The sequence below is a fragment of the Typopeltis vanoorti genome, chromosome 5, assembly GCF_054136105.1.
Source record: "Typopeltis vanoorti isolate ZY-2024b chromosome 5, IOZ_Tvanoo_1.0, whole genome shotgun sequence".
Lineage (NCBI taxonomy): Eukaryota > Metazoa > Arthropoda > Arachnida > Uropygi > Thelyphonidae > Typopeltis > Typopeltis vanoorti.
Genome location: NC_143553.1, coordinates 58,676,712 through 58,691,645, shown reverse-complemented (window position 1 = coordinate 58,691,645; position 14,934 = coordinate 58,676,712). Strand labels below are relative to the sequence as shown.

Sequence of the window (14,934 nt, the reverse complement as noted above, 5' to 3'; positions counted from 1 at the left end):
AAATGAAATTAATAAAGTATCTATGGTTATTTGTGAGGGGGGGGGGATTGCAACTCGAATCTGTCTCACTCAGTTAATGAACTCTTCCATCATGCAATTAGGTTAAATGAGCAATAATCCCATAAACCAACAAACCTATTATTATAATTAGATCACAATCTTAAGTACTAATTATTCATCCATATTTTCATTACAAACTGTTGTTATATACTAATATACAAAATTTCAAGCTGTCTTTCAAAATTACATATTTAAAATTAGTTAATATCATTAGTATATTTACACTAGTTAAGTACTCATCTAATTATATGTGTATAATTAGTTTAAATCGATGAAATTTAAACCATATACACCCATTGAAATTTGGCAGTTAGTGTGACTGCATAGGAGATTTACAATTTTCCTCTGAAAAACGTAATGTACCTTTATTCCACCTTAATGATATCACCGAGTGTCCATTGGAAATAGATCATCTGTCAGAACGTTCATGTTCAATGCTTTGATTTTTTCTTTCACTAAGTACTCTTTTTGTAAAGGAAAAGGTCCATTTGATATCAGTAAATCCATAATTTCGGAATATTCTTTACGATATTCAGGTTCGCATTGCAGTTCCTTGCTAAGAAGGTTGAAGGTCAGATTAAGTTTGTTAACTTGGCGTCTACATTCATTTATTTGCTGGGAGCTTGCGGTCGTCAGATGTTGGTGTACCCAATCTATGACCATTTCTGTTCTTGTAAGGAATCTTGTAACTAATTCGGATTTGTGGTCGTTATTCCAGTATAGAGATAAGAGCGACTGCAGTAGAGGGATAGTGGATTGCAATACTACTAGCGTGTCGTAGCTCATAATATTTTCAAACAGATGCTTCAGATTGTCGATAACATGAGGATATTTTAGTCCACATATATCTTGGTCGACTATTTCTCGGACATCATTACGAATTAGTTTTAACTCGTGCTCGTTACACTGGAAGGGTTTTTTGTTTTTCTTAAAAGATTTGATGATATTTCCAAATCTTCTATTCCGAGAGATGATGGTATTGCATTCTGGACATCTGGGGACTAAATTTTCCCTTTTTTCTAGAAATTTTCTTAATGATTCAATGTCAACTGCGTGAGAACAATCTTCAAGAAGAACATAACGTTTGTTACCGACTGTTGTTTCTGTTTTGTTTATAGATGGAAGGCAATCCTGACATGCAGAAATACAAGGTTCTCCGCAGTAACCTCTACAAGGATGTCCGCATTTAAGAATTAGAGGACAAGGATGGTCACAAGGCGGTCTATTACATGGTTGACAGCACAGCAAGGAACATTGATGATGTTCGCATTTCCAACCGCAAGGTTTCAGGCATTTGCAACATTCTTCATTACATAGATTTACACATCTGGAATGTTCGCATTTATAGAAACAAGGATCTTGGCATAAACCACAGGGAACACCACAAATTTGTTTACACTGGTGACCACAAGATAGTTCCTTATTGCATTTTTCTTGGCACCGAGAATGGATCTGAAGTTTTAAGCACTTACCACATTCTCCAGGACAGAGATGGCCACAGTCTAATTTGGCTAAGCATTTAAGCTTGCAATGCTGAGAAATATTATCTATATTTTGTCCACATGTTTTTTCCATTTCGTGTCCACAAATGAGGACCATTTTTATTATCTCTTGACAAGATATATTAAGAGAATTTATATTTCCATCCCGGAGAATCTTATGACCACATGGAAGGCAGTGCACTACATCGCCTGAGCTTGAATGTACATTTTGGTTAATGTCGCTATTTCTTTGTTCACTGAAGTCTTTCACTTTTATTTTTTGTTCTGAATTCGTAAACTTTGAAGTTTGTTCTTCAACATTGCAATTTATTTCCCTTTCAGTGTATTCAGACCAATCTTTGACAGGAGTTATCTTTTCTTTTAGTCTGATATGTCGCGTATCAGTGTTTTTCTTCGAAGTCAAAGAGCTGTCTTTTCTGTACGGGAGAGAGTTGCCATGATCCGCCCATTCGTCCAGTCCAGATTTATCATTTTTGGAAGACTCATCAACAAATCCAATTTTTCCCCACTCACTGTCATCAAACCCAGTTGCATCCCACTCACTTGCGCAATTTTCAAATGAATCATCATCATACCCAGTTGAATCCCATTCACTTTGACGATGCTTTTGTGATTTACTACTGACGAATCCACTGGAATTCCATCCACTTTCTGTAGCACCATCCCGACTAATCTTCGATGCAGTGGTAGAATGACTAGACTTCTCATTCGAAATAACATACTCATTCTCTATGAATTGCTTATTGAATCCAGTTGTTTTTGAAACCTCAACAGGACTGTCACGTGACGTCTTACATGAATTACAAGTATGTGTTGTCGGATAATGACACAGTCTCTGACATTTATGTTTACAAGGAAGCGTGTACTCACATAGCTCTTGGCAATGTTGTAAGAAAGAGTTCAAATCTCCAATGCTTAAACTTTTGGTATTGCTTGGGTGAATTTGGCAATGCAAGGTCACCTCGTTTCCCAACATATCCTTTTCTTCAAGTTTTGTAACCAAAGAATTCCAGAACTTATTTTGTTCAGCATACATGCGAAAGTTTCCAACACAAAATAATCCTTTCTTGGCACGAGACACAGCCACACAAACGCGATTCAGTGTTTTTAGAAATCCCATTTTATCATTTTCATTACTGCGAACAAACGAAACAAGAATTATTTCGTTTTCATTGCCTTGATAGCTATCAACAGTAGTTACCAAAACGTCTTGTACATATGGATCTTTCATCATGTTTTTGATTGTCGTCTGTTGTCCAATATAAGGAGTCAGAATTGTTATTTCCGAAGAATGGTAACCTTGACGACAAAGATATTTACAAAATTCCACTACAAACATGGCTTCCGGAATATTAACATGGCTTCGTTCACTATTTTCTTCTTGCTCTTCGTGGCAAAGAAAGAAAACGTTATTTGCAACGCCTTTTATATCATCATAAGACCTCACGTCATTGCTATGGTCTAAAGTAGTGTAAATATCTGGCACCAATAATTCTGCTATGCATGGCCTCATTCGGTGTTGTACGTTTAGTGTTACTGATGGAAAGTTGTTATTTATAAGTCTTTCAAAGAGTGAGATATCAAGATTATAATCTTTAGCCAATTCAAAATCAGCGGGATTTGGTCTCAACTGTTTGTGGTCTCCAATGAGTATTATATGTTCAATACTCGAAGTTAAGCCAGCAGTAATGTGGGCTTCTATCACTTGAGCAGCTTCTTCAACTATTAAAACTTTCGGCTGTAGCTTCTCGATCTGATCTCTATATTTGGATGCTCCAGTAGTAGTCATTCCAACAACATCAGCTCGTTTTAAAAACATGCCATCGCATTTATATTTGATTTCTTCAAACGCTTTTACACTTGAATTATATTCTTCTTGCGGCTTTCTCATTTCTTCTCTGATGATTTTGCAACGATCTTGTATCCAGGAATTAAACAATTGCCAGCGATCGCTCAGTGGTAATTCCCACGTGTTTTCTATTTGATTTATTTTAGAACAATCCGCAAAATCCTCTGTAGAAAACCACTGTTTAAATATAAAACTATTGAGTTCTTCCTGCATACTCTGATAATGATCATCTTTTATGTCATTTATCTCCATATTTGTCAATGTTTCCAATCTTTCAGCAACAGGAGTATTCATTAGCATATCACTATGTGCAGAAACCAGATTTGGGGTTAAACATAACCACTTTTCCAAGGTTTCCTTTACTTTGTCAGCATCTTTATTTCTCAGTAATGACTCCGCATATTTCTTTGGAATTATACTTTCTATCTCTCTATTAAAGAGAGGATTGTTTTCCAAAATACTCAGCTCTTTTTTGTGTTTCTTTAGAAAAAACGATAACTTTTTCACTATGGATCTTGATTTTGATAACTCAGTTTTCGGAAAAGAAGCTACTGCTAGATTTTTTGCAATGTCCAAGGATTGTAATGTGAGTTTGTCTTCCTTGAACCCTGGACAAGACTTATTGATCATTGCATTAGTTATATTCGCAATAGTGTGAGGTAAAATTACCTGACTTTTTGATCCCCCTCCTAATCTTATCACTTTCTCAGTGAAAGTAAGAGTCTCTTCTAAGAACTGATCTAGTGCTTGATTTGTGTAACACACTGTAATCAGTGGTGATGCTTCGGGAGGTAAATTTTTTATTAAAGTGCTAATAATTTTCAAGCCGATATAAGTCTTCCCAGTTCCTGGAGGACCTTGAATTAGAGCTACACTATTAGTTAATGCCAAACGATACGCTTCATATTGATGTGTGTCCATGCGTAGATCTTGTGCCGAAGGCCATTCGGAGTCATTCAACACCTTGAAGGTTAACGTTGTGTTATGAGAATTCTGCAGACGAATGTCCTTACTTGCTTCCCATGGATTCGTCGTTTCACTAATCGGGTTCTCGGACTCAACTTTAATGGTGTATTTAGTAGACTGGCAGATGTACTTAGGATGTGAAACAGGATCGCGAAAAGTGATGATGAGATCCCCTAGGGGAAAATTATTTTCATCGAAAGATTTCAGATTTTCTAAAACATGACTGTAAGCTTCATAATACATACCAGTATGTATAATGGTGTACGAAATTCCAGTCTCTGGAATCATGTCTTCTATAATTCGATTTTGATTTGTACCTTGTGATGATACGAACAGGAGACATTTATCTTTCCCATTTTCATTACGGTATCGTACCATTGCTAACATACTAGTGTCGAAATTGTCTGAACTAACACATACGAGATATCCATTACTTAAGATTTTTGACTCATTCCATCCTGGACGAGAAGCCATATTTATTTCAAAAATATAAACAGGAAAGTCATTTTCGTATCGTGTTTCTCGCAACATCGCGTTTTGGAAAATCACTGAGGATTTTTCTTCTTCTTCATCTTCAGTCAGAGAGTCATCATCGCAATGCTTTTCTTGGTATTGATTTATCTGATCTCGACATGGTCTAATCATATCTTCTCTGAGTAAGCTAAATTGTATAGATAGATATTCTTCTATAGTGTCGTATCCTTTATCTATAACAATAGGTAAGAGATCAGGACCATGCGATCTGTATAAATCATCACTCGTTGGAAATATTGGTACGTCTCTAAATTTTCCTCTGTATGGATACTTGGTTATTACTTCCATTGTACTCTTCTTTATATCAACTAAAAACATTTCGACTTTATGCATAATTTCTTTATATTCTTCATTGTTATTCTCATCCAGCTTTGACTTCACCAATTCTGTTAGTTTCAGTATTAGCATTAGTGATGATGGAACTGAACCTTTCAGTTTTTCTAGGATGGTGAGTAAATCGTCAATTATATAAGGTATGCTACTGTCAGATTTCTTGAAGGATATATTAAGGAAATTTGTGATTATTCTATTCAAAAATTTAGAAACTGCTATTTTTTGCAATAAATCTTGTTGATCTTTTGAATAGGGTGTAGACACAGATCTAACCATAAAACGTAAAACACATCTCACTTGGTTGTCGGATAAATCTTCGTTTTCCAATAAGGCAGAGTATTTTTCGTTGTTAATAAATGTATCTAGAATCTGGATATCTTCTTTTTTCATAAGCGCAACGAATTTTTCTGATGTTACGGGGTCTACATTTTTTGAACTGCCAGAATTCTTTGCGATGCAATTTTCCACAGTTTCACTTGACCTATCTTCATAGCCGTCATCGAAATAGTTATCTCTTATGCTTAACGTCCTGTTCTCCATGTTTTCAACCTGCACGCGTTTCCAGTCATCTGTACCGAAATTTTCATTGAGAGCATTTTCGTCATCAGAACTGACCGAGCTGTTGCTCGGTGACTTATGCGAAGTATCTGCCCAATCTAAACTTTGTCCGACTTTTGTAGTAGTTGAATTTTTGCTCTCATCTTTACTAATTCCTTCATAATTCTGAAATTCTGACTGACATGACATTTTTTTTATTTGTTTCCTTTAACTAGAAAAATCTTTATAATATACCCAGCGAAATTCTTCCATATGTTCGAGTGCCTATTAGATCTCCTGAAAGACAGAAAGTGAGAATCAACATTAGAAATAAAATCATCTTTGTTATAAATTATAGACTCATGAGAAAATTATAGTGAATACATAAATACTGCACCCATAGTTTTCCAATATGTTTCTAGTTCCGTGCATTTTTCGTATGCGTAACCTATTCGCTGGAAAGAGTTTCATTCAAAACGCATCATAATATGCTAGTGTAAAACATGACTGCATATAAGTCTAATCATTCATCAGAAATAACAAAATATTTTGATTAACCATCAATATCACAATTCGCATTATTTAAAACAATCAGAATTTAACATTTATTTAACTCTTAACAGAATAGTTAATAAATAATTTATAAAAGCCTATCAATGAATATTAAAACGAAATTTCACTCTGGCACAGAACTCAATCATTTTCACCATAACTTTCTAGTCAATGGCTGTAACCCTTACGTACATATCCCTCCTCACTTTGACACATGGAATCACAAGAAATGTTTTCCTATTTCATACATCTGAGATGGCCAAAGTGCTTAACACATATAATCTCCACGCCACGGTTAAATCCAACTAGCTATCTTGATCTATCAAATCTGTTAAACCTACCTAGAAGAATATAAAAAACTACGTTCGCTATCACTATGATCGAAAGTAAGGGCTAACCATGCTTTCAATAGTCTTCCATTTAATTCACATGGGATTAAATGGAAGAAAACTATCAGGTAGTGCATATAAGTCTGGGAAACTATGTTTAGAATCAGTATTGGTTCTGAAGCACACATCCCTAACTTCAGTAAGTATGCTGCATTCATTAATTATAAATATGGGAGACAGTCATTTAAGACTACATTCAACGTCACAGTGTTACGTTACATTTAGTCTTAACGTTACGTTAAAGACTACATTTAGCGTAATACTTGAATGTCAGTTATCGTTTTCGGTTTATAGAAAACTTATACACACAGAGAAAAATATACTTACATAAGCATAAGCACCGTCATTCGTTTGTTATTCGTTCCGCTTTAGTCTTCTTTTATTCCTCAGTAGAAGAATAAAAGAAGATTAAAGCGGCATCTTGATAAGACGCGTTGTTTCCTTCATAATTTGAACTGAATTTACATCTATCTGATTGAGTATCCTGTGTATCATGACAAGTATTTTTGTGCTCTGAAGATGTTGGTTTGAAATCCAGCGAAATATTAGCAACTGAATAAATTATTAATTTATTTTGTTCCTTGGGTGTTATTCATACCATTAAGTACATAATGAATAATCGCCAAAGGCCTTTCAACATGTCATATTTGCCAGTATAACATACTGTCCCATCAGCTACTCTGATGGTGTATAATGGGAATGCTTTCCCTAAATTTCTATAAAGTACTATTAGTTTCCCTAGGTTTCTATAAAATAATATTAGTAAAAGTTATTTCAATCGTCGCAAACATTTAAGAAGTCTGTCGCTTTCGGCAACATCTCCTTGGAAATCATCACGTTATCAAGCCAAATCATACTACAAGACATGGAGATGTATTGAGGAAACAGAGTTGGTACGATATAGAGCTGTACTGTATTGTGGAATTTATCCTTTGATCCCTCTCGCTGCTGAGGAAGGCCTCTTCTCTCCCTAATGGGGAGGGTTGGTCTGCTTCTCCCGTGGTGACCCAGTTCATCCTGGAAGAGCTTATATTTGTATGTATGTATGTATGTATATACATTACAAACATCCCTGTCCAAGGTGGAAATGGAACGCACAGCCTTTTGGCTTGAGAGCTGACCAAAAGGTCAACTCAGGCTGACCGAGTTAACCACTCGGTCAGCCTGAGTTGTAAGCACAGGGCGAAATAGCTCTCCATTTATCAAACAATGTACTTTCAGTATGAGCAAAAGCAAGTAAATAAGTAAACAGGATTTGGTTATTTCGATTTACAGCACACTCGGCTTTCTTCTCGTGAATCCCACTCACAAATGGTTGTAAACCTGTAGTACATTCGAATTAGCAGTACCGTGAGTGAACTAAGGTAAAATAATCCGGAAATTCCTGGAATTATTTCAAGACACGTCACTTCTCCAATAGGTGGGATGCTAATGCCACAATGAGTGACGAAATTAATATACCCGTGTCAGACATAAAGCTGGGAGGCCAAATATGTTATGTCTGTTAAATATCTGTATCCTCTGGCAAGCCTTCTTGTTTGTGGGATGAAAATCCTCAGCACTGTATGAAGAATATCACATGCGCGTTGGTTTAATATGATCCATAAAGGTGTTTGCAATAATTTTCTTTCTTCCTCCTTGCTTATGACCATATTATTCCATTATAGTCCGATTCTGTTGAAATGTTTTGGACATGCATAATGTATGATCATGTTCTAGTTTTGTTCGCAATCGGCTGAATGATTGGGCCGCTGTAGGGGAATCTGAGAAGACTTATCACTTCAAGTTTCTTCATTTTAGTGCAATTGTGTGAAATTTTCCAATGATCTTAAGGTGCCCACTCTTCTGTCCACACATGGCCTTTGTAGTGGCCTCCCTAAATACTACCATACTTGTATTTCCTCTAAGAAAAATCTGTCAAGTAGCAGGCTTATTCACCATCTCATCGGGAAGCCTTTTGATTCGTTACCATTAAGTTCGATCCCATGCACTACTTTCGGCCTATGCAACCGATCACTGCTCTCAAATGAAGAAGATATGCACACGAGGAGTGTCACTGCCCTGCATGGGGTGAAGAGGGGAGGAAGGAACCTGGAGATCCTTAAGTCAAAACACATGGTAATTGCCACTTCGGGCCACCTAAGTAAGGCGACGGTATCTCACAGGAAGATAAATGTCATTTTGGCAGTTTTAGAGTCTATTTGATACGCTAACTAAGTAAGGCGATAGTTATAAGTCAACTTATAATACGGAAATACTCGTCTAAATTCAGATTCCTTTGGGGAAATATGCCACATCAAAAGACTGGGATTAGTCTCTTTCCACGCTGATTCAGCTATAATATGACAACTATAAGATGATATCCGGTAAACACATGATAGAAATATAATGAAAAGACAATCAGAAATATAGCAGTGCTGCAATGGATTTTTCTTACCGTATTAATATGACCTACAGACCAAGTGATAAAAGCTTTCACAAGTAAAGGGAGCCACGTTGTTTTAATAGCAATACATGTTAATCTATCGATCTCTCTCTCTCTCTCTCTCTCTTGCAGCAGTTTCACTACATCATGGTGTGCAGAGGTGCACAACGAGAGACCTGTCTAACACCTGATGGGCACATTATTTGTTTCGTTAGAAAGGGCTTCCAATCCAATACAGAAGAAGGAGAGCAACCTTTATAAGGCCTTGTCAAGGTCTCTACCGAAGATGGTAGGGGCTGCACTTCTAGAAACTCGGCATTTCCAATCCGAAACCAGAGAAACCAAACAGTAAACAAACGCAGATTGGCAGATGGACATTATATACTTGCCTGAGAGTTTTATTTTAGATCTGATTGTCATATAATGTGCTGCACATCACCACTGTTTTTGCAAGGTTCCGTAGTAGCGTTCTCAAGCGACAAACACACTACACAAAATTCAATGACAGGAAAAATGGAAAAAGGGAAGGAAAGAAAAAATCAGATAACGTATTTTACTCCCTTATAGGAAGTAGCGTTTTATCCCTATCTAGCTTTTGGAGACTGAACGGGCAGTTCAATCTCCGCAGGTAGCCAATCAGAAATAGGTTGCCCAAGCGGCAATCGATGAAGAGACTGGCAAACAAGTGCTGCCATCTTGTGATCCCTAACCTTAATCGACTAACTCGGGAACCGGTCGAAGAAAGATTTAGGAAAGATTCCTCTAGTCGGCGACTAGACCTAATTCTATATTCGGGCAGCACAGCGCAGAGGATACAAAGAATGACCCAAAATCGTTCAAGAAATCACGTGCTTTTGACTCTCTTACCATGGGCTGTGAGCATCCATTTTGTCTACATTGACTCTTAATCTGCTTTATTTCGACAGCCAAACAGAAGGTATTATTTCTGGGTGAAATACTTAAGAGGTAAAAAGTCAATGCCAGATCTGATTTTTCTTGCTAGTCTCCGAAATACGAATGCTGAGTAGAGAAGGAACAATATTCAACACGAGATGCATTCTACTCCTAAACCTAATTCGGAACCGAAGGCCCACAACACACTGTCTCCTAATTGAAGCAATTTTTGAAAGCGTATACCCTTTGTCCATCAAAGTACAATAGCAATACTGAAATTTAATAAAATGGAAATAGAAGAAATACATATTGTAAAAGGTGTTATGGAAGGCTGTCCACTTTCACCATACTCATTTAATATATATATATATACACACACACACACACACATGCACCCTCTGTTCAAAAAGACACCGAACTTTTCGAAAATAGGAAAATAGAAGAAACTAATGGCGCCACCTGCTGTATCTTTTTGTTGTCGAAAGCGGCAACCTTCACTAGTGTTGTTTCAACTGTTTATGACGTTTGTTTCATTAGAAGCCGAGTAATAGTGCCAAGAGTGACAGTGTGTTTTGAAGAGCGGCCGGTCGTCACGATATTTATGCCGTATGCGACGAATTCTCACTATCAATCGCTTCAAAACTTCGAGATAAAACTCACCATTAACCATTTGGCCAGGCGGAAGAATTCTTTGTGGATAATGCCCTTGAAATCTTATATACAAATCAGCATTGTCTTTACTTTTGACTTCTCCAAGCGACTTTTTTCCGGATGCCCCTCTTCTGGTGGTCTCCACTCAGCACTCTGGGGTTTTGTTTCGGGCTCATACTCAAAACATCACGTTTCGTCACCAGTAACGATCGTTTCAAGGAAGTTTGAGTACTTACGAGAGGTTTTAATGAAGTCCTTGCAGTGTTCAATTCGATATATTTTTTGGTCGTCGGTCAACTCGTGGGGATCAAATTGCGAATTCAATTTACGAAGGCCAAACTCTCGGTGAAAATGTTGTGCACAGTTGATTTTGAACTCCTCAATTCATCTCCAATCAATCTGATGGACGATTTATGGTTTTATTTAATGAAATCACGCACGTTTTGGATGTTAACTTCGCTCAGTCCAGTTTTTGGACGGCTTGGCTTTTCGTCGTCCTCAAGCGTCTCATGACCACTTTGAAATCTCTTAAACCACTCGTAAACTTGAGTATGAGATAAGCATTCATCACCGTATGCTTTTTGAAGCATTTGATGCGTTTCGGTAAAATTTACTAAGTTTAACACAAAAGTCAAACGCAGCTCTCTGTTTGAAACTGACTTTCCGACCGTTCGTCAAAACACACTGTCACTCGTAGCACTATAACTTGGCTTCTAATGAAACAAACGTCATAAACAATTGACACAACACTAATGAAGGTTGCCGCTTTCGACAACAAAAAGATACAACATGTTGCGCCACTAGTTTCTTCTATTTTCGAAAAGTTCGGTTTCTTTTGGACAGAGGGTGCATTAGCGCCATGCCGGTTGCTTGTGTTGGTGCAAAAAAAAAAAAAAAAAAAAAAAAAGAATCGACGAACCCTTTGTTCAGTAGCTTCATTTTCTAGGTCGATGAAGGTGGAATTATCAAGATATGTTTTGATATTAGGTCATCTTGCGTATTGATCAACAGGACCAATGTGGTGTACTGGCAACTTTTGGCAAACCAACTGCACTGTTCTATGTTGCACCTATTCCCAGATGGGTTCGAATCCCGTGTTGGGAATAGGATGAGATGAACCATTAATTAGAGGTTTTTCAATTGAGGATGAATCAGAAGGTATCACGCATTGCAGTAGGTTTTTCCTGAACCGACCTGAGCATCGGGTCAGGAAGTTGTTCGTGTAAGAGACAACCTCCAACGCAGTTATAATTCAATGTTATATCAGCGTTAAACTCAATAACTAATACAACTGTTACACAGATCACATTTTAAGTCTTTAAGTCAATAAATTATTTAATATCCATTTTAACAATTTTCCTGCGAAAGGTTTGATAGGATTAAAATCATTCATTTAAGATCAAAATGTTTCCGGTATAAGGGGCAGATAATGTTACTCCATGGCTAGGTAGGTAAATATCTGTAGAAAGAAGTATCTGTGCTATCATAAGGTGTTTATTTAAAAATGTTCAAAATTGTACCACATGTTATCGAAAAATAATATCTTATATGTGCGCTTGTGTTTGTGTAAGGTTCTTTGCAATTTCCAATCCATCAAAAAAAAAAAAAAAGAAGAAGAAGAACTCAAAGAACAGCGACACTGAGAATTAAATTCTGTTTCAAATTAAATAGAGGAAAATGTTTTGAGGAACCTCTAAAATGTTAGTGCTCTTTTTGAAAGAAAACAATAGGCGAAGTTAAAGATTTGATTGCTTTTCTAAGTTCAAATATGGACTGAAATTCATGCTGATTTTATTTTGGAATTCATGGAATCGTTCCTCACGCATTCGTTCACTAAGTTCGAACCCTGGACCAATATTTTATTTTGATATTGTGTGCCACGTACGGAAAACATCTTACAAAGTGGCTCGCGGAAGATGGAGCTCTCCAATGAACCTCCGTGATTCAGTGGGCATTGGCCATGCTCTTTAGTTGATAAGGACCTTGCTCGATTTCTTTCTTAATATGTAAGGAAATTTTATCAGGGTGTTACAGGTAAAAGTAAGTTTTTCTGTCTCATATAGAGGTAATAAAGTTTTGAATACGGAATATCGAGCTTTTCATCACACAAAACCGAGCAGACTGTTGTCCCCCCCCTCCCCCAATTGATGATAAGTCATTCATTAGCTCATCACGAGAGAATGCGCCTGATCATTCCTTTTATTTTTTTATTTGTTTATTTTTATGCAGGAATATCTCACTCAAGCTTTCCATATCCTACATCTTGTACTTTCTTGATTTGTCCAAAATTGAAACGAACAGTGTACGGGAAAGAGATATGAAAACCACATCAATTAAAAAAAAAAGCAGATTGCATTTGCTGAATTCGAAACATGACTTGCAAATGTTTTTAAACATGAAGCGAATGTTAAGTTCGCTGTGGTAAGTTACAAAGGAATTGTTTCGAACAAGATAGCATAGAACAGTAGGTAACTACCATTTTTTGGAAAACATAACAAATAAATAAATACAATTCTGAAACTTCCATTACACTTCGTATACGTTCGTAACGAATTTGGTTTTACCAAATTAGTTCTTTTTGGGACTTGAGGATATGCACCGGCAAGCAGTGTCTATACAAATAAGATTTACACTGTATCATTCAAGCAGCCGGAAGACTCAAGGGAGTGGGAACTGTACTAGGAAAAATCATCGCCCCATAAATAGTCTGCATCTTGGAAAGGACGATACTTGCCTCCTCCCACGCAGGTTTATAACACCCCTGAGAATTTATTACTTCCTCTTTCTCTCCTCAGTCAACTAAGTCCGGATTCAACTACATGTGACAGAACTGTTTTCAGAGGTGGCATTTCCCTTTTATTTTACAAAAAGCACTTTTATGTTGCTGTCATCAGGAATAAACATGCGATCTACTGTGACAATCTCCACTTGAAAAGAGTGCAGCAATAATACCTTTGACCCAAAGCATTAAAGAATCTGGTGATAAAGAATCCAGATAAGTCCTGATTCTTGGTTTTACATCTGTAGTTTTTTGTAAATTGTATTTTTGTCGTATGTCCGTAACTAGCTTACGCGACCATTGCGTAAATAAAAAAAGAACTATTTTTTTAAACATGACAGTATTATCACATAGATTTAAAAACAGTAAGAAAGAAACTGTTATTCTACAATCTCATAATAACAACTCCAAGAAGAATTAGAGAATTCCCATTTACATAACGAACGAAAGTCACGTGTTTAAATGATTAATTTGAAAGATTGATTTGAAGAACGTTCTGTAATAATAAAATAGTGTTAGTTACAACCTTAACGATGTTATTAACTTCCTAAATATTTCAAGTTATGTAGTTTAGAGATCCGAGCAATCATAACTACGAATGCAGGAAATTTACTCTCATCATCATCATCATCATCATTAGTAGTAGTAGGGTGCATTTCTCAATATGCATACGCATCTATTCGATTCGTTTTGTCGTCCATACGCATAACACTATTGACTACGCAGACCGAATGGATTTTTATTCTGTTTAATAAATATTAAAACCTAAATATTAAGACCTTTACTAAAATTTGTAGTCATGTTATCACGATTCTGCTATCAATTAGAACACCTTCAGAAAAAAAAAAAGCGATGCATGAATGTTATTACGAAACTTGCCTTTTAAAGATTATCTACAATCGTTTCCAGGCTTATTATTTATATCATCTGTTTACACAATTTTTTTACTTAGTATACTCGTTCAAACCAAAGCTAATGTATATAATACCATTCGCCGAAAATTTCTTGTCTTCTACTCCTCTAAAATGCGCAAATAGATGCGATGGTACAGATTGAAAATATTTTCTCATACCAGCTTTTCCGAACGTGTAAGATCCAGAGTGTAACTGCGGAAATAGTTGCTGTTTTTAATTTCACTTTCGTTGTAAGCTTAAGTTTACCTTTACAAAAATATAAAAACAGGACATATCTGTGTATAGAACAATAATAGTTTTTCTATCACTATTCAATTTTTCTTTTAGCTTTCTCTCTAAAATGAAACTAATATTTATGCGCAAAGTCATATTTATTGCTTCTGGACTTGTTATAACTCTATTGCTAGCAGTGTACGTTATTTTAAGTAAATCCTTATCTATTATCAGGAGACCCATCAGGAGGAGAGTCTCCTGATAATAGATATCATTGCATTGTATATGATACAGATAAAAGCCATTTTAAGTGATATGCACGTGGGGAATCTTGCC

The 14,934-nt window shown here is 36.3% G+C and overlaps 1 protein-coding gene across 1 annotated transcript; it reads right to left on the bottom strand.

The window, feature by feature from the left end:
• Positions 1 to 444: 444 nt before the first annotated feature.
• Positions 445 to 5,991, bottom strand: LOC150106449 (NFX1-type zinc finger-containing protein 1-like). The gene has a single exon (XM_090393003.1). The coding sequence runs from the start codon at positions 5,989 to 5,991 to the stop codon at positions 445 to 447; it is 5,547 nt and encodes a 1,848-aa protein (XP_090249129.1).
• Positions 5,992 to 14,934: the final 8,943 nt, after the last annotated feature.